This window comes from Lissotriton helveticus, chromosome 9 (assembly GCF_964261635.1).
Source record: "Lissotriton helveticus chromosome 9, aLisHel1.1, whole genome shotgun sequence".
Taxonomy (NCBI): Eukaryota; Metazoa; Chordata; class Amphibia; order Caudata; family Salamandridae; genus Lissotriton; species Lissotriton helveticus.
In genome coordinates, this window is record NC_136070.1 from 329,885,366 (window position 1) to 329,907,171 (window position 21,806).

Here is a 21,806-nt window from a genome sequence, read left to right on the forward strand (position 1 = left end):
GAAAGAGGTGAATGAATGGAGAGAAAGTAAGGGTAGGTTAGATGCGAATGGTTGTTGGGTCGAATTGTCAGAACACCAGCGATGGCTATTACCTAACGCCTATGTACTTGCAGTAGTAACAATGGCTCATGGATTTGCGCACATCAGTTCGAAAGGAATATGTAAGCTATTGGCCCCAGTATGGCAGAATAGCAATATCCCAAAATATGCAGAGAATGTGGTCAGAAACTGTATGGTGTGTTTGAAGTACAATCCCGGTAGGGGAACCCCAACTCCAGCTGGTCATTTTGCGCCTCCAACGTATCCGTTCGAGGTTTTACAGCTCGATTTCATTCACATGGAGAGGTGCAACAATTTGAAGTATGTGCTCGTTGTTGTTTGCGCTTTCTCCAGGTGGGTGGAAGCATACCCCCTTAAGGACAATACCGCCTTGTCAACTGCCAAAACCCTTGTCAAAGAATTCTTCCCGAGATTCGGCATACCTAGAATGATCTGGAGTGATAACGGAAGTGAATTCTTAGGACGCGTGATGAAGAGAGTGTGTGAGTGTTTAGGCATACAACAAAAGTTTCACTCTGCGAATCACCCCCAATCAGCTGGATTAGTAGAGTGCTACAATGGCACTTTAAAGCTCAAATTAGCCAAGATCCAAGCCTGTACAGGTCTTAAATGGCCTGACGCCTTGCCCCTAGCACTCTTGTCAACCAGAATGACCGTCCATTCCAGGTTAGGACTTAGCCCCCATGAGATAGTGTTTGGCCGCCCAGCCAACGTCTGGGGCGTGCCAAGGCCAAAGAAACTCAGCGAAATAGAACACCCCGTACTACTTGACTATTTGTGTGAATTGACAACTAAATTGCGTGTTTTACACCAACAGGTTCACAGTTCCTCTCCGCCAGCCTCTGACGATCCAGGTCACTCCATCGAACCCGGCACGTGGGTCTTGGTGCGGAATTTCCAGTGCACAAACAACGGACAGCCGAGGTGGACCGGACCGTACCTGGTACTTCTTTCCACGAGATCAGCTGTTCGGGTGGAAGGCAAAAAGAACTGGGTGCACGGGACCCATTGTAAACGGGTCCCTCTGCCCCTTCCATACGACCGGTGGGTCAATGAAGGAATTGCCGACTCCGAGACAGAATCCATACCTCGCTTCATCCCTTTCAGCGATGCACGTTTAAAAGAAACTGGTACCGAAAAGGAGAGTGATCATATTTTACAAGGACTTGTGCCACCGTCAATGCAGTTGGACACTTCAGAACCTAAGACATTGTTTGAAGACCACACCGTACCTGGGAAACAACAATATAATCTAAGATCAAGACAAAGAGACTAATAAAAAGCAAATTAATGTGATTTCCCTTCCCCCAAGAACTATTTTTGATTTTTCAGCTCTCTCACTCTCAGGAAACTTGCTCATTTTTGATTTTCGAACCGCCATCCGGTTCTGCTGCTAGGGTCGCGGTTGAAGTCTGGGGAGTGCAGCTGGGGACGTTAAGGTCAACGGTTCTGGTTGGTCCAAGGGAGTTACCCCGGACTGAACAGAGCGCACTCCCTGGCAGAATCAACCTACCACCGCGGGCAGCAACTAGAGGATGGAGTTTCCTAGGGTAAAGAGACCTACCAGATTCACGAACATTGAAAGACAACTATGCACTGTACTGGCCAAAAGAAGGTTTTTGATAACATGTATTTTAATGTTGTGTAGCATAACAATGTTTTTGACTGGTTATACTCTATTCGTATTCCAAGTTACTTTTTCAAATGACACCCGGCCACCACCTCCTCCTACTATCTCTCCACACTACTTTCACCCTCTACCTGAACACGAGTCTGCCAGAAGACTCGAATTTGTAAACAACTCATTTATTCAACTCCTACACCAACACCAGTCCATAATGAACACATCGAACTGTTGGATATGTGGACTCATGCCACACACAACGGATAAGGGTATCCCATACTTCATCCTGCCATTCAGTTATTATGGTTCTCTGTGGGCTTTTCAGACCATGTTCCTGTTCGCCCTAGAACCATACCCAACCCGTTCCGTTGAAAGCGATTCCAACAACAAGGCACTAGTGGCAGGGATAAGAAATATGAGTAGGGAGTTCGACACATATCTAACGATTCCCAAAGATGAACTCACCCCGTACACTCGTTGGAACGTAACTAAATATGGGGTTTACCTGAGTAAGAGCCAGACAGCAAAGAAATCCCGCCCAGTTTGGATAGTACCCAACCGAGGTCACTTATGTTTACAAGGTATCGGTAGGGATCCCAAAGCACAATTAGGAAAGAGTATATGCGCGGAAACATATGTGTTCGCTTCCCGAACTTCCCCTATATTCTTAGCAGCCAAAGGCACGTATTTCGTCTGCCATGACCAAGCCTACACCTGGTTGCCCCCTGACTTCTCAGGTACATGCTTTATCTCATTTCTGCTGCCTCCCACCTACACGGCCAGAGCAGATTACCATCGTACAAGGACAGCTAGAGGTGTCGTGAGTAAAGATGACACCGCGGGTCAGGAATTCGCTGACTTCGCAAAGGGTTTTCTGCCATTTTGGGGGCCTATGGTGAACAGCAGGAACATTCGCCAGTTATCGAGGATAGTTGAATCCGCCGTGATTACAACGGCCGGAGCCCTTGACAACTTGACGACCGAGCTTCAGTCGGATCGATTTATGACCCTTCAGAACCGAGTTGCCCTAGATATCATACTCACCGATCGTGGTGGTGTGTGTAGAGTGATCCAATCTAGTTGTTGCATTTTCATCCCTGATAACGCACCGACAGTGTACCAGGCCATCTCTAAGCTACACGAGATATCTGGTTCCCTCCACGTAGAAAAAGGGGACTGGTCCTTACTAGGGTGGTTCTGGGAACTGATCGCTACCTGGGGATGGAAAACACTGATCTTCATTGGGATGATCTTAGCACTTCTGTTTATGTTCTGCCTGTGTGTACAGTGCGCTCCTGCACTATGTGGCCTCTGTGCTACCTCATGTGTACGGAAGCCTGTGTTAAGGGACGAACTGAGCAACTGAATGATGCTACAGCAGCATCTCCACGAATTCCTTCATACAGATTTAGACTCGGATTAACATGAATTATTGCCTTATATGAGGGCAAAAGGAGGGTCTGTGGTTCTGAAATTCTGGACCCTACTGTTGTCCCGGTATCGAGGTCCAATATCCGTGTCCCGAAACATCAACGTACCATGACGAATTTGGTGTCGACTAACCGATAATGATTGGGACATCATCCCTATGCATTTGCGTCCTGATCGAGGTATGCTAACACCCCTGAATCGTAGTTTCCGTCCCGACCCCTCAGACTCCATTTTGTAAACGGTATCCATCTTGTGTCTTGCCCTCATGATAAGTCAATTAAAGGTCGAGCTTGATCTAAAAGGACACGTCCACCTTCCCTGACTCCCCCCTGACCTGTCCCAACTGACTCCCTTGCCTCCAGCCAAACCTGTTTGGGCAGCTCCTCGCCCAGTGGCCAAACACGATAGCATCAATGCACAACATACCACAAACCATTCACCGCGTACAGATCATGTTTTCTACACACACGCTCACCTGTCCGCGTTCCCTGTTTATGGCCAGTTTTATGACTAGGAGGTGCCTTCCTTTATTGGGGTTTCATCGATATCTGATGGGAGTTCCGGGCCTGGCTGGGTAATCTATCATGAATTGGACGTCTAAAATACGGGCTTGCCTACATGACTTCGCTCTTTTGTATTATTGTAGAAATATGTGTATAGCCATATCATAAACTCAAGAATTCTTGCTTGCAGCTATTATTTTTGTATATAAGGAGAAGGCTGGTTCTGTAAAAACGAACAGTCTCCTGAGAACACATGACCCGTGTTTGTCGTGCTTCTGGGACACCTGTTACTTGGTAGCTGCCAATAAAACTTGATCTCTGACTGCGACTAGAAGACTCAGTGTTTCTGTGGTCCGGAACAAGGGAGAACTCAGAGGTCTTCGGGTGTTATCCCCTGGCACCACCGGGTTCTTAAAAACCCGGCACCTCACAACCTTATATTCCTTGCCTTGGTTTTGTTAGCCCATTACTGAATTGAACCCTTATCCATATACTACTACCAATTATAACCCATTTATAATGTCTGCCCCCAAACATATATTGATGACTAACTAGAAGAGCTACTTAATAAGGCTGTTGGGAAGGTACTCGGCTCAATTGATGATAAGATTAATCAAAAATTTGAGTCCTTCTCTCTCATTAACCCCCGCCATTCCACTAGTACTCCAAAAGAGGTAGCAGTTAAGGCTCCTAAAAAGAGGACGCTTGGAGGCAAACAACACAAAGACCCCAAAAGACCTAGAACCTCCGCTCCTCCTCCACGCTTTCAAGGCGGTGATAAGACTGGTGCCTCGGGCACCCCATGTGGGGATGATCTAGGCCCTGAGCTTCCCATTAATATTGATAGCGAGGACAACTCCGACCCAGAAATTGACCTCTCAGGTTCTTCTGGTTTTAACACTGATGTGGAAGAGGCACCTAGGGGGACGGGAAGCTCCGAGGAGGCTTCCAAGGCCTCACAACCCAACATGGGACTCTTAGACCCAATCGGACACTTGATGTTCGACCTCTTACTAATCAAATACCATTTATCGCCAGAATGGACCCCTTCCCAGCATGTGGCAAACTACCTCACCTACTGGCTGAGGAAAGAAATCCCTCAGGAAGTCAGGTCCAGACTACGTTCAGAATGCCCGAGACCCTCCCTTCCCAAAAAGATAGCTGCAACACCAGAACTCACTTGCCCGTATTCAAGTGTTAGGAACATTAAGAAATTTTAAACCAATAGTCGATATCACTAAATGACAGATTACCCATTTGATTATTGGATTACATATCTCAAGCATCAAATATCAATATGAGTCGGTGTATAAGAAACATCTATGTGAGCTTCAAGTCACCATCAGAAGAGTTCTTGTAAATCTGTAGTAACTGATACATTTCATCGATATTCTCAGAAAAGAAACACAATAATTATTTACAATATCCATTTACACTTCAGAAAATAATAAAATCTCCACAAATCAACAAATGTTTCAGTAGCCCGATGAAATCACTGGCTGGCTTCAACCTGCCTGCCAGTATGCAGCTGCAGTTTTCTTGGAGTCACAAATGTCTAAAACCGACGAATCACGAAAGAGCCTGACAGACTAAAGAAGCCAAAGTTTATATGGGCCATTTAAATAGCCCTACGTGCTCAAGAAAATCTTCAAATACAACGTACAAACTAGTTTTGGCAACACTTCTATTTTAGTCATGCTTATAAAGCATTCTAGTATTTCATTACATTGTTATTTTTTATATTAAATTTGAACCAACCTCACAAGTGTTGGGTCGATATACTGAAAGTGATTTATCGCATGCCAAAAATATTGCATGGCAATGAAATCATATCCAATATATCGAGTTAACACTATGGTTCATTTTCACTTCATTCCCCAGGTAAGCATTGGTGGACTTAAAAATCAGTAAATCTCTACTTACCTTACAGTTTAGTGGTAGGTCGATATTATAGAGGGGATATTATTGAAAACTAAAATTTAACAGCATCGATACGGTCTCATACAACTGCCTCAGAACCACAGATAATGGAATCTTCCAATGCTAGATAGGGGTGGGGGGTTGTCAGAAATCGTGCTGCCTGTTCTCTGCTGTTTTTGGCTGAAATCATTGTGCACTAGGATAGGAACATTATTTGCTCCCCTCTCCACCCTTTTCTGTATGTACATCTCACCAGGGCTTCACAAAACACTGTAGCGCTACATGTTGCAGAAGACTGCGGTGCCCACCCTGCTTAGGGCACTTCAAGCGACCGACCACCTACGTGGCCGATGGATGGAAACAGCCTGACTCCGGGTTCACAAATGAGTCTCAACTGGTCATTTCCAATTTATCCCTAACATGAGGTGGGCTTAGCTACGGCTGTATTTTCAGCCAGCAGCATTGAGTACGCTAGGAACTGTAAAACCTCAACTTAAAATTTGAGGAGAGTGGAGTTGCAAAGATTTTCTTTCGAACACGTTAGTTATTAAAATGATTGACACGATGATTACCGATAGTTTGCGAAATTCTCAGCATGTAGGCTTTCACATTAAAATCGTGACTTTCACATTCACATCCCTTTTAGCTTGTTTTAAGATCTATCCAGGCTGCAAGTTGCAAGGACAACTTCACAAAGTTAACTATGGAGAAAACAGCATGTCCATTTTCAGTGGCAACTGTCACTCTAAAAAAAAACAAAAAACATTTCAAGTATACAAAGAAAAGTACATGGGGGTAAATGTCGGCAAAGCAGGAAACTGCAGACTACGGGTAGGCTAATAATAAGAAATTACTCGCAAAAACTCAGTTTCGGAAGGCGGCTTCTGTGTACTTCGTTAGCAATCTGCCACTAGAGTGTTCAAATTGTCAGTGGAATCTACGGCTGGACTGTGTGCAGACTGAACTTGGGAAGGAGCTAAGTGAACGATCTCCCCTTTTTTGTAATTTTTCACTTGAGTCTGCATTTGTGTTATTAGCTAAAGGGAACCTTAATTAAATAAATAGACAAGTTGATGTTGACTGGGCATGCTTGGTAGTATAATTGACCAGATTGTCTGGAATCATAAACTTTAACCACCCATAAGTAACTAGTCGCACATTTTTTCCTACCAATGAATTGTTTAAATAATACTATATAACTCATTGGAGGTCGGAACTGATTAGACTTAGAGCACATCCACGCCCTCTCATCGGTTCATTGTGACTGTGGCACATGTGTATATGTAGTAGACCCTTGTACTCACTACCATTCCTATGTGATTCTTAGAGTTTATCCATTTGTATCTCTTCCTTGCGTGACTTTACAACTTGTACATTTGCAATTTTTCTGTTTGTATCTCTTCCTTGTGTGACTTTACAACTTGTACATTTGCAATTTTTCTGTTTGTATCTCTTCCTTGTGTGACTTTACAACTTGTCCATTTGCAGTTTTTTCTGTTTGTATCTTTTATGTAACTCATGTAATCCTAAATCCTTATGTATCGCAACTGGTTCTCATGTAAAGCGCTCTGACACCTTCGGGTAATGTTTGCACTATATAAAGTAAAGTAAAGTCCACATTTGTAAAGCGCACAATCACCCGTAAGGGTCTCTAGGCGCTGGGGGGCCGTCGGGGAGATTAAGCGAGCTATTGCCCAGAGTCACATGGTGCTGGGCTAACCTGCCGCCGGAGCCGGGGATCGAACCGTGGTCCCCAGATTCCAGCGTCAGTCGCCCTGGCCGCGGCGCCACACCTCTCCCACTATATATATAAAATCGCAATAAATAAATACATAAAATAAAAAAAATTGCACACCCGACACAACCAGTGAACTGCCGGACCACCGAAGCTATTGAAGCTGTACTTGGTTGTTTTCTTTGCTTGCCCCTGTAATCTCCCACATCAATTCCATTGCAAAGTCTGCTCGATACCAACTGTGCCTTCTTTGGGGAATTCGTCGCTTTTTCCCGGAGCAGGACCTTAAAACCCTGGTGCAATCGCTGGTCCTCTCCAGACTGGACTACTGCAATTCTCTTCTTACTGGCCTCCCCGAATCCCACTTGTCCCCCTTTAGATCTGTTCTCCATTTAGCAGCTCGTTTCATTTATGAGGCCAAAAGAAGCGACCACATCACACCGATGTTGTCCACCCTCCGCTGGCTTCCCATCAAGGCTAGAGCTATTTACAAGACTGCCTGTATCACCCACAAAGCCTTGCACTCCTCCTCTCCTCGCTACCTGGCGAATAAACTGAAACTCTCTGGAGGCTCTCTAGACCATCACGTAATGCGGAAAATCTACTGCTTGAACCTCCCACTTTCAAGAAGGAAAGATCGATGGCCCAATCCTTTTCAGGCAACGCGGTGAGAATCTGGAACTCACTTCCGCCTCCGCTCCGGACCACCACCTCCTCCCAGGTCTTCAAAACGGACCTCAAAGTTCTCCTCCTCCAAAGACACCTCCAAAAGTAACTCACGCCCTCTCTATTATCTGAAGGAAGACCTCCCATTACTGAAAACTCTATTCTCCATGACTATGGAATTGCCTTCCCAGTGTGTTTGTGTGGTTTGAGTGTATGCCATTTATTGCAGTATTATCCTTGTACCCAGCCTCGGATTGGTAACGTGGGCATTCGGGCAATGCCCGAGGGGCCGGTGTCTGAGTCCCTGCTGTGGGCTGCTTTTTTGAGCAGCCTGGGGCCGATTTGGACGGTGTCTTTATTTTCCAAATCCAGCCAGCGGCCCAGTGGGTGTCTGAGTGGCCTTTCTGCAGGCTGATGGGCGCTCATTGCCACTCCCGCCACCAACACCGCCGGTCCCCACCCCGGTTTAGCAACAGGCAGAGGTATCACTCCCTTTGTCTCGCTGGCCGGCCCATTAATGTATGCACATCCTGAGCGGGGCAGGGGGCCTCAGTAGAAGTGGCCTCACTTGTTTTCAGGTGTGTTTCACTAGTGTTAACTGATGCGTGCATTTTTTTAAGTCCCCCTTTTTAATGTAATTACACTGAATCAGTGATTTGAGGAAAGGCATTATGCAAATTGGGGCCGATTTTCAATCCCAATCCGACCCTGCTTGTACCTGTGTTTGGTACTCTTTTGTAACATGCACACACCACTTTCCTCTTGTAACTCACTGTTTGCTACCTCTCACATTTTGTTTGCTTTTGATACTTGCACAAGTGCCACCATTGCCTACGTAACGTTTGTTCTTGTGCCTCCGTGTCTAGCATATATTGCAGTATATAACCTCTAATTGTACTTTGTTTTCTCCTGCAACCTGCACACTTGTCACTCTTTCCTCCTGTAATGCACTGTTTGCTACCTCATGTATTTTGTTTGCTCACAATTGTCACTTTTACCTCATGTGACTTATCGTCTGCTTTTGTAATTTGTTCACTTGTAATTTTCTGTTCCTATTGTGAAGCGCTCTGACGCCTTCGGGTAAAGTCCGCGCTATATAAAAACGCATAAATAAATCTCATTTTCGCACGAAGAGCAAACAAGCGGGCTCCGTGGAGCCGACTGGGGAGGGAAACTGAAAGAGCGCGATGCGCGCGCTGCCAGCCCCCGTAGACAGGAGACTCCTGCCTGCGCGTGCCATCTCGTGTTTTCCCTGTGGCTACAGCGCGCAGCCTGATGTTTAAAGTCTGCTGCTAGTTAGACTTTCAAAGTGCCAAAGGATTTCTGGCAAATGTCGGTTGTACTTTGCCTTTTAACAACGAGAGGGGCGTGTTCTCTTGGGACTGACCAGGAAGAGGGACGAAAAAGCTGGGATCGACGAAAAGAGAAGTCAGACCAAGAAAGCCTCTGCCTTTCCTTGCAAAAATGCTGCATTTTCTCTACCCCGCCTGGTCGTTTCTGGCAACTTATTGCCTCGTGCCTCTCTGTACAATTGTTGTCGTCTTATTCTCGGCATACTGCTGCTACCTGGAATACATCCACAGAAAGTTCGATCATATTCCGGGTCCTCCGAGGGACAGGTAAGTTTGCGTGGAACTCAGTATTTCCAAATGCTAATGGTGTGTGTGTTTTTTTACACATGGCTATAATGTTGCATATACACATGAAGCAATTCACCGGAGATGTGTACTTGAGGTTTCCCCTTTGCCCTTCACCGCTCTGCTGTCCTGTTTGCCCACTAACGGGTAAACGTCTGTCTTCAAAGCAAAATGGCGGTATCCTTTTAAATCAACAGTGTTGCTGCTGAAATATCGTAGAAACTCAGTGTACTGGTAAAAGGTAATTGTTTTTAAATAAAAGAATCCCAAAAAATTGAAAGTTAATTGTAACATGACCATGCATTGCATTGCCATTCAGGCTGCACAGTGCTATAATCCAAAATGGCCCTGGAGCTAAATTATCCTAAATCGACTATTTACTACACAAGTGCTTACCAAATTCTTGTGTCGCATGAGGTCATTGTGCACAATTATGAACATATATTGTGTAAGTGAAAGAGCATATTGACACTAAGTTTTTTAAAGAAATTCAACCAATCTAGCTTGGATTGCAGGAGATTTACAGTGTAGAGAATACAATTGTGACTGTGATCAAAGATGCACTACAGACCAAGAACTGGGGAGAGCCCTGCATCCCAATCCTCAAGCTTACATCACCACTGAACATAGACCACAAAGGTCTCCTTAAGGCTTTCTGAAATCGAGGGAGTGCTAGTGCTACCACGCGGAGGCCCACTGATGCAATCGGTCGGCCTGGCAGCCTGAGAAGGAGAGCCCTGTGGAGCAGTTCACCAGTTCACACTGCTGACAAATTGTCATACATTGGGTAGGGGCCCCAGAGGAGCTGCTGAGGCCCTGTCATAAGTGGGCTGTGTCCTGGGACAACCCCTGAATACCACGCGGATTGCCACTACAGGACCATCTCAGGGTACTGTTCTCGGAAGGACGGTAGAGGAAGACCCCAGGTGCCTGGCCCCCATGGAGTGTGCAGGGTGAGTGTCTCTTAGCGCACAGGGACTGATCAAGGACTCCTTGGAAGTGCCCTGCTCTGCTTCTAACTGACATTCTCTGAAAGCAGTGGCCAAAACCCTTCCTCCTCCATGACTGCTGCCTGCACTGCACCCCATGCTCCCAGGCTGACTTTAATACTCCTGCCACCTCCGTACAATGAAGTCTTGGGAGCGGGTTATACCTGTCTATTGAGCAGTGCCCAGCAAGCTGACAATAGAAATTTCTGGATCCCTCCGGTACCCTTCCAGGGGGACTGTGGGAATTTTGTGGGGTCCAATCACCGGGGCGGAGCAGTGGGGTCTGATGGTGAAGGCTAATCCTGCCAAAAGACTGGCGAAGAGCCCCAACAGCACAATGAATCTGCAGATTCACCCTCCTCCCCCAGTCATAATTTGAGCACACTGTCTCATCTAGAAGTCACCCACCGCAGCCACTCCACCCAATTCAAGAAGGTGCTGCATGCTATACTGGACACTAAAACCTCATTGGAAACTAAAATACATACTGTCTCCCTTGATGTAAACAAGCTCCGCTCGGACTATCAGAAGCTGGCTGAGCGGGTGGACGATCCTCACTGGCATCCATGCAGGCCACGTTGGGGGACCTCCAGACCCAGCTACGTGACATGAGGGCAGAGGGACCTCCCTTCACCAACGAGCAGAGGGTGCGGAAGGCTGCTCCAGATGCAACAATATTCGCTTTCTTGGCTACCCCGATTGCATAGATGCACAGAACTCTTTTTAGGGAACTAGTTGATGAATACCGTACTGGAAGGCAAAGGGACGAAATTCTTTTCCGGGAAGCAAGCCCATCAAAACTAGGCAAACCACTGTCCTCGGTAGCTCGCCCGAGGCCAGTTATTGCCTGCCTCCTGAATTATAGGGATAGAGACTTGATACTGCAGTTGTTCAAATTGAAGGGCCGCTGGAGGTTTGAGAGTGATATCATCGTTGCCTATCCAAATGTCACTGTGGAAGTTCAATGACAGTACAACTCGTACGCTGCGGTTAACCAATGTCTCCTGAGAACTGATACTGAAATATGCTCTGCTTTACCCTGTGATGCTTAAGGTAATTGACGGCAAATCCACTTGTTTCTTCTCATCCCCCAAAGATGTGTGGATATGGCCCCATGCCAAGGGCCTGGTGAACAACACCGGCGGTGACCAGTGGGTGGCTGACACCTTGGTGCAGAAGGCGTAGGGGGAACAGCAGTCATCCCACCTAAGAGCAGGTTCCAAGGGAGCAAGCACAGGCGCTTGCAGGGGACCTGCAACATGCCATTTTAAGGCCCCACGGCTGGATCACAAGACACTGAGTCAGACACAAGGGACTCGGGGAACACATCAGAGGGAACTGCCTGGGGCCTGGATTTGACACCCTGATTAGGAGATTACCCCTTTCGAGAAAATGGAGGTATTGTTTGCTATGGAGTTACCTTTCTCAGTAACTCTTAGGGCTATTTGACGGGGCTAGACTGTTGGGTCTACTTCTGGAATCACTCAGGAAGTGCTGATTATGGTTCTTCCCAAACCAGGTCATTACCCCCTAGACGTTCATTCTTACCATCCCCTATCTTTTTTGGATCTAGATCATAAAATACTGGGGAAGGTGGTGGCCAACAGGTTACTCCCTGTCATTGGTACCCTTGTAAATGAAGATTAATTGGGTTTTATACTGGGCGTAGTACCTTCCTTAAACATTCACTAGCTGTTGCGCATGGTGGAGTTTACCACAGCTGGCGTTTGGGGCAGGTAGCGATGTCCTTGGACATAGGGAAGGCATTTTACACCCTGGGGTCGGATTAACTATTGGCTTCTCTAGAGGGTATGAGCATGGGACCGAAATACCTCGGCTGGATCTGCGCCTTGTATAAGAACCCAACAGCCCTGGTTCCAATAGATGATGATTTCCGACCAATTTGACATGAAGAGGGGTATCAGGCAGGGCTGTGCCCCTTATTCTTTGACTAGGTCATGGAAAATCTGGCCTTCAGTGTGTGGCTGCAGGAGTGGCAATGGGGGATACTAGCCCATGGTGAACATAATATTGTTTCCCTTTATGTGGATCACGCACTGGTGTACCTGCGGGACGCTGCTACTTCATACCCGGGCCTGGTGATGGTGCTGGAGGAATTTAGAGTGGTATCTGCTCTTGAGGTGACCTGGGCGAAGTTGTGCCTGTATTCCCTGAACCTGAACAGGAGACCATACAGAGTTTTAGACTAAAGTGGTGTTATGGTACGTTTAAGTACCTGAATGTCCAAATTGTATCATGTGGACAGATACCTCAGGGAGGGCAGTGTAGATAGGGCACTGATATTGGTCCGTTAATCCCTACCCTTCTAGATGCCCTTGCCACTATCTCCATTGGGACAAGTGGCAATTTTAAGATGCTGGTACTACCCAGACTAATATATTTCTTCTCAGCGCTACCACTTTCCATGCCGAAGTAATCTTTTCGAGATCTGCATAGTACCTTAGTGGAGCTCATATGAGGGGCAGGTAGAAGGCACCCCCCCATACACCTCCGGCTGCAACTAGGTGGAGGGCTAGGTGCCCCCCAACTGCAAGTTATATTATGCAGCGGCACAGCTGCAATTGCTGATGGGTTAGCTGAGCACAACTGCTTACCCGGAGAGGGCGGCCATTCAAAGGATTCTTGGGGAATCCCAGATTTATACATGGTTGTCGGATCACGGGACTCGAATGTATTGGAGTCATGCCTGATGAAGGTGGCTCGGTTGAGCTGGCAACGTTATGTGGATGGAAAGGGACATCAACCGCCATTCTCATACTCATCTTGGTATGTCAGCTACCAGATTTTCAAGAGATGGCTCAACGTTTTCACCTAATGCCCTGGAAGGTGGTAGAGATCGGTCTCCTAGGAAACTTTTATCATGACTGTGCTTTATGTCCTTCCAGTCCCTCATGGACACCTATGGAGTGGTGGCTCGTCAATTTCTACCGTAACATGCATTACAACATGCATTACACCCCACTTGGGGCACCGGCGAAGCACAACCACCCCAATCACTTTGACCCCATTACCGTCCTCTACCATGCGTTGAATTCTACCACGCAGGGGGTAACCGAGGGGCCAGGACCAGGTGGACCACAGTCCTCCAACAACCACTAATGGATGAGCAATGACCCAGGTGCTCCAGTAAGTCAAAGGGGTGTCCCACAGTCCACGTTTTCAGTTGATGCAGTTTCATTGCATATATCAAGCTTATCTCGCACCACACCTCATTAAACGCATTTTCCCCAAAGCATCCATGTCCCAGGTTTTCATCATAAGGTCTGGGCATGCACAGTGCTGCAGAGATCTTTGGGGGAAGTGACAAAGACCACAGCTGTGATTGCGGACCACACACTTTCACCCACACCTGAATCCTGTCTCTTGGGAATCAGACCCAAGGCCAGGAGGGATAAACACCTACCCAGGCTTATTGGTTTCGCTTTAATCCTTTTTAAACGTCAAATTGCATGGAAGGTGTCCACGGCCCCAGATGTTAAATGTTGGCTAAGTCCACTGTTGAAATGGGCATGTGCAGAGACGGGTGCGCCTGCAATGGTGCGCTCTGAGGGAGGAGGCACAACAGATAAGGAGTGTTCGGAAGTGTGCATTAGGAACAAGGAGGGGAGACATTATAATTGCCTATCCTGACTGATAACTGGACCATCCCTGGTTTCTTCCCTGTGACACTAGACAGGTCACCTGGATTCGCGTGGGGATAGGTCGACCCTTTCCCTTGCTAATATCGTCTGGTTGCCTTCCATGCACACTAGAAACCCCTAGACTGGGCATCAGGAGGAGTAGACCCTCCTGTGCGATACCAATGGAGACACAGTACTGTGGCCACCGTTCGGGCTGATCGCCCTTCCCCCTGTTACCGGAATCCCCCCCTACTTCCTTGAGACGCATGCGGGGAACGGGGGTGGGACATACATAGCCATCATTATCTGCTGCCTTTCCATACTTGAACATATCTTTCATTTTCTCTTTTTGGGTTTGACTGTGATGCCAATGGATCATCAAATGCCATGCAGTTTGTTACCTACTGGTGAGGAACACGAAAATAGGGAACCTTGTTGACTCCACTGTTTAGGCTGTTCTTATGGTAATTGGAGGTCTAATGTGGGACAACGCATTGTACTGATGACATAATATGCTACCATTACTCACTCTATATGCCTGTTATTTTTTACATAAAAACAATAAAATAAATTTTAAGAAAAAATCATTTCTAAGTGTATATGATTTTGCTTTCTGAATTGATTCCCCTTATCGGTCATATATGAGGTTAATGAACTGTGCAATCTGGATTTTTCTAATTCAGTGTGAAGTTGCTCTCTGATCTTATGCTCTTTGGTAGTGCACATTACACCTTACAGCCAGTAAAGCTCTACTTCGTCAGAATGACTGTGCCCACACTATATAAAACCCCAAAGTAGCAAACTTTTATATAAACCATTTCATGAGTCTGGCTAGGGTTTTAGTCATGGTTCAACTAGGACTAACTCCACTGGACACAGTCTGAGATGGTCATTGAGCATGAGTTCCTATTTAAACTTGACATCTTTCAGCCCAAGACAATTAGGTTAAATCTCTGTCTTTAAAAGATTGCACAATTTCTGCTCATGTCGCCAACTCTGATTACTGATGAAATAGTTGGTGTGCTGACTTGGTGTTAAGCAATAGCCAAACACACAAAACCAACACAACCCAGATATGCTAGAACTAATCATTCAAAAAATGACACATACGAACTTCCAATAGAAGACATTAGAGAGAACACTTCATGCACATCCAGCAAATGACAGATTTGCCATGTAGATAGCCAGATGATCACATTGCTGACATGACCACTTCCTTTTGGGATATAACTCTAACATCCAACTGAACACATTGGACAGAACTCTTAAACTGCTATACATCCCAGATATGCCATGTTGACAGTTATCAAAGTATCCAACATCTCCTGCCACCAAGAAGCATCACACAACGAGACACACACACTGTCCTCCACCGAGCGTGGACATGTCTCCCGACCTAGAAAATGCATAAGGATTTGGCAAAGCCATCACTTCCTAAGTGTCAAAAGAGCAAAATCATACACCCCCAGCTCAGAGAGACATAGCCACCTTACCAAGAAAATGACCTGACAAAATCACCCATAACACATCACACTAAGATGAATTGGACTCCTGCCTGTGATGGCAAATCTTTCTGGAAGGTCACTGGGCTACCGAAAGGGCTACGAAGCCATACCAATGACAAAATGTGTGCATTTGAAATGCAATAGAGTTCCATAACAAAACATAACCTACAACAATGTTGTATGCGGAGCAGCTCACTGAAGTGATGAGGGTACTACATTTAATGCTGACAAGCAGCAGGCAAACAGTGACATTCTTCAAAGTGAGACTAAAGAAATGTATATTCATAAGAGGAATGTGGTAGCAACGTGAACTTTAAAGCACTTCACTGGAGACTTACTTAGTGTGAATTTACGTTTGACTGCGAAACTATAGCTGATTGAGAAACCTCTATGTTGCAGTTGAAATATCGACCAGCAACAACATTGCATCCAGAATATTGACTACCACTATATCTTCAACATATGTAGATGTCTGGTTAAGTATAGTAAATCTATATATTGCGCTGTACGTATACCTACTTTGACAACATAGTGTTATTTCATATAGGGGATGTGATAATTGTGGAACCTGCTTAGATATTGTGTTGTGTTCTCTGAGCTCTAGGCCTCCATGAAAGCCATGTCTTCCTTGTTTTCCTTTTTTTTTGCTGCTGGCTGTAGCACGAGTTGTAGTAAGCACTGAGATAGTCTAAAAACCGTTTAATAGCTTGTGAGAAAAGATTTTCTGCAGATAGTTAGGAATAGCTCTTGGTTGGTGATTACTTCAGTTGTTCCAGGAACTCTAACTCTGTTTGTTCTGTCATGCCATTTGCACACAGTGGCCCTTAACTAGCACCATCCAGTTGCCACAGCGGATCCTCTGTGTTTCCTCCAATGTAGGTGGGTGCTGGTGTACATTCCCCTCTGGGGCCATCTGCCGCTTTCCCACTTCATTGCTTATTTCCTTGTGGCGAGAGAGAGAAGCACTGGATAGGTTTCCCTCCAGGTGACTATACACCCAGAGCCCACATGGCTGCCTACAGCTACATCCTCTCTGGTGACTACTCCTAAAGACGCGCCTGCCTATCTAGAAAGGGGTTAATAACTGCACAGTGGGTCAGATACCCACGATAAGTTTTTGGAGGGCTTTATCAACCTGCTCCCGCCAACGCGGAGTGCAGCTGCCTTCACATTCCCAAAACTGTACCTTGGTCCCACCTTCAAGGCTCAGCTCCGATTCAGTCCAAGCTGACATCCCCTGAATTTATGGCTGCAGCTTTGACCTTAGTAGACCAGACTCAACTCAATGACTTCATTCTTGTGGAAGGGACTAACCAAAGGGAGTCTGGTACTACCATCACCTGTAAAATGTAGTCCTCAGAAGAAGGAATTAGCTGTATAGTCTGAGATCTTGATGGTGATTTGACTGCAGCTGGAACTTTGGTTATGTGAATCCTGGTAATAACGTAGCATGGGTATTCTGGGAGCAGTTCTTCACTATCTTGTTCGGCATGTGTGGTGGACTCCTAAGAACTGTGTAGAAATATGTGTATTGATTCATACTGTGACACAATGGATATTTAAGCTGCCGTATGGGAGAAAGAAAACATCTGGTCCGTCTAGTTAACGTCCTAAACAAGCATTTGCAATGCAATAGGTGTCGCATTGCTGAAAGTTTGAGCTACTGGCGTTGCTAATAATAATGCAACGTCATTAGCTCAACTTTCAGGAATGATCGAGCAATTGCATTGCAAATCTTTTATTTTATTCCATTATTCTATCCTAAATGCGTGAGATAGCGTCGAACCACGAGGCCAAACACAAGTAAGAAAAAAGCAAATGCACAAAGCAAGGAAAGGGTGCAGTAGCACAGGCTGTAACTGTGTGCCCCTGTTGGTGCCGTGCCTTATGTTGCTAATTGAGGTCTGTAACTCCACAGAGACACCTAGTAACAGCCTGTGGTATTGCACACTTTTATTGCTTTGTGGATGGGGGGGAGATGCAGCGCCGATGCTGCAAGCTAAAGAACGCACGGCGCTCGTTAAATAGGAGCCATGCTAAAAGTATGCATGACGATGTAAGGGAAACAAAATGAGGATTGCTAAAACAAGGAGGATAGGAGGTGTAGGTGTGGGGACAGCACTGGGGCGATTAAGTGCCGCAATGACAGGGGGGAGGGGGCAGTGCGAGCGAGAGAACAGATTGCCAGAGCTGGCTAAACCCCCAATAAAATAGTGTTCACCGACTTATAAAGCAGACTGTGTAACAACACTAGTAAAAAGTTTAGTCGTTATGGGAGGTTACAAATGCAGACAACGCGGTACCAAGGAGGGACTACTAAGCCTCTTCACAATTTAAAAGCAACAATTTTGCAAGGACAGTAGCAGGAGCCAATTGAAAAAATGGGCGGGAAATGAGCCGTATCTCAACACAGCATGCCTAGCAGATCAGCGCATGCGCTGCCCAGGTTCGACCTGAAAACAAAGTAGTTTTTAGGTCTCGCCCTGGAACAGGGACGGAGACTTATAGTCGGCTGATGCCGGGGAATGAGGGACACAAAACTGGCACGATTTTTAGCAGTCGGATTTGGCTGCGCGAACGCGCACGTTCCGTCCTGCGCCGCCCTCCCAGCCTACTGCGCATGCGCCGCCCTCCCAGCCTACCGCGCATGCATGCATGCACACAGACACAGACACACACACACACACACACACGTCGCAGACAGACACTCGCTCACACACACACCCCCTCCCCCACAGTCACACACACGCACTCCAAGACACATACACACACGCACGCACACACATACACACACATACACAGGCCGCCCCCCCCCCGCGCCTACATGCTCCTCTCCCTCCGCCCGCCCGCCGCTCAGCAACGCACTCACCGGCTTCCTCTCCTCAGCTGCAAGGCCCGGCAGCAGGACTCTTCTTCCCTCCTTCGGCACCGGGGCGCAGGGTAGGCTCCTGCCTGCTCCGGTGCTCCCTGCTCCCAACACGGCTCCAATCGCGGCTCTTCCGTGGGAGGCGGGGTAGGCTCCCGCCCTCCTACTTCCTGTTTCCGGGTGTCGCGCCGGCCTGCCTGACTTCCTGGTCGCAGGCCGGCAGAGTAACGAGGATGTTTTGCGGTATGTATTTATTTATTTAATTATGCATTTTTATATAGCGCAGACTTTACCCGAAGGCGGTATTTATTTATTTATGTATTTATGCATTTTTATATAGCGCGGACTTTACCCGAAGGCGGTATTTCTTTATTCATGTATTTATGCATTTTTATATAGCGCGGACTTTACCCGAAGGCGGTAATGCTTGCCTTAGCGTAATGGTGTTCCTTCTTAATTTATTGGTGGTGTCCCTGTTAGAATTATTCCCACTTTTAGTCTAGCAATGCTTGGCATGATGTTGGCATCTTTGGCATTATTGAGCCCATCCCTGGTATAATGGGACCACAACGTATTGTGGGCATTCTTGACCCAATTGTGCTTCTCTTCACCAGCGGTGATGGTCATCCCTGGCATGCGATGGGTGTTCATGGAATTGGATGTTGATATGTAGACATGTAAAGCCAGACTCTGTCCATGGGGCAGTAATATTCATGAGTACTTGATGACATGGAGATCAAAGATACAACTAAAACTGAAAAGCCATTATTTTGAGAGACTGTCATATTTGTTTTTGGGAATCAGAAATATTTATTAAAATGAAATGCTTGTAATAACAAGCCAATGCATGATTACCAGCTGTGATCGTGTTTTCAAAATGTTTGTAAAGTTGATATTAAAGTGATAATTCATGCTAATTTCTGTAGTCTTATTTACATCTTGTTTACAATTATACTATACTACTAATGTATGTTTACTAGCCATAACTGTACTGTTATATGTTACATTTTAATTACAGTGTTTGCCTTTTACAATCATTTTCTTACAAACTACCTCGTAAAACAAAAATATTTATGGCTAAAATATTTTGCACTGTTTGCACAATATATTTGTGATGTTTACACTTACCTATTTGAAATTAAAATGTACAAATGGACATTTAGTCAATTACCATTAAAAAGTTTAACTTTTTTGCTAAGATATTCTTGTAATCTTTTATGCAAACAAATTTAAATACTGCATAAATAATTTTAACAACAAATACTTTATATGTAGCTTTTTATGTACATAAGAAAACTATAGCATAAAGCAAAAAACATTGCCATTTACAATAATAATAGCTCAAACTTAAATAATGCGAGACCTATTGCATTGCAAATGCTTGTTATGATTCTTTTTAGGAAATATTTGAAAAAGCTTCACCTTAGTGCACATGCCTATTGTGGAGTTCCAGGAATACTTGAGAACTCTGTCGAAAGAGACTGTTCTTTTCTCCACGTCAAAATGTATATGTGCACCAGAATAAACATTGGTGTAACTGCTGTCAGCAGGTGGAGACATTAACCTCTGATAACTGCAAACAAGTGTCACATAATTGACTTTACTTTTCTTTTGCTGACTGCAAAGTGAGATGAGTTTGTAAACACAATTCCCCGTGTTAAACAAACATATGCAGAAATTTGTCAGAACACATAGCCTGACATTTGACCTGTCTTTTTGAAGCCCAGCAAAAGTGACACGATAAATGCAGAATTTAAAGGCGTCATTATTTATTTTTCAGAATTTCGTGACCCACCAAATATAGAAACCCACAGCTTGGAAAACCCTGGTCTATAGGAAGAATAGGGAGGTGGAGGAGGGGAGTACTGGCTTACATCAGAAAACTATACCAACTTGATAAAAAAAACTGTGGTGTAAGGACCCAAAACAGATTGGAATGAAACAAGTTTAATTCTAGAGCTTGTCAACAAAGTGAAAATATTAAATGGCCTGTAATTGTGTGGAACGCATTGCTTTGCAGGGCCTTGAAAACCTGGCTTTTCACTCAAACTTTGATATGAGCATGTTTTTCCGGCTGTGCATTGGTCCTCTGCTGCGCCTTGATGCCCTTGGGCTAAGTTCGCGCTTTATAAATTTAATATTCATTCATTAATATTAATTGCTTGCATATTGCCAATGTACTGGTGTTGGTGAAGTGTATACTCGGAACAGTTGATGTTAAAACTAAAGGATGAAGAAATACAGGAACAGTGTTGTTCCAGCTGTACATGAAATCCTTTTTGACTACAGGTATTTAGTTATCCAGGATGCAAGATGTAAGCAGGAGAATTGTGAAGAGGGCAGAGGAGATCTATTATTGCATTCATGGGTATGAGGAATTCTAGTTACACATTTTGGGAAGGGATTAAGGATTGCCAAATTATCTGTTTTTGACGTAATGAGAAGCATTTGGTGAATACTGAGGGCATATCCTTCCTTCAGGTAGAAATGCTGAAAATGCAGAAGGAAAGGATATTTTGTCAGGTTGTGTTAGGCAGGTGGTTAACCTGGAGGTAAGAGTTTAAAGAGTAAATGACAGAGTGACAATAGTGATGTGGGATAAGTCTATGTTTGAAAGAGAAGCGTGGTGAATATTGGCGTGGATGGATATAAACGTTCTCATGAATGTAGGTTCATTTAACAATAATACTCAGGGAGATGCTCACCAGGTTGTTGAACAGCCCGAATTCCTGATACTTGCCAAGAACAACAAACAAACAGTACAAATCTGGCTCAATGGCACAGACGTAGATGGCTACAAACTCCAACTTTCACCTCATGGCAGGTCATTTGGATTCACCCTGGATATAAACCACCCCCTCATGGAACATATTGACAAAAAAACACAAAGACAGCCTAGTACTGGCTCTCTATTCTAAAGTTCAACCGTTTTTTCCAGGAAGCAACTTCAAAACTGCTGTTCAATCCCTCGACTCCAGATGGTAATAATGCCTTGCTCCATGGCTTCCCTGACTCCACACTGGCACAGCTTAGGGCAACCAACGGCATGTCTCATTTAGGGCCTGAAAAATATGATCACTTCACGCCCATCCTGAAGGATGCCATTGGCTATCCTGCCTGGCCTTCACCATCTCCAAAGTTAGTAGCATAATTGACAAAGACTGTAACTAATATATTAGTTGTACTTCAGCACTTTTCCCTAGCTAAATCAGGGATTTAGAATATGAGC

At 45.4% G+C, this 21,806-nt stretch overlaps 1 protein-coding gene across 1 annotated transcript in view; it reads left to right on the forward strand.

The window, feature by feature from the left end:
* Window positions 1-9,090: 9,090 nt before the first annotated feature.
* The window catches only part of LOC144781276 (cholesterol 24-hydroxylase-like), a 219,624-nt gene continuing 206,908 nt past the window's right edge, over window positions 9,091-21,806 (forward strand). The window contains exon 1 of the mRNA XM_078660025.1: window positions 9,091-9,558. Coding sequence (XP_078516151.1) covers window positions 9,404-9,558 — 155 coding nt within the window. The 5' untranslated portion in view covers window positions 9,091-9,403. The remainder of the gene's footprint in view (window positions 9,559-21,806) is intronic.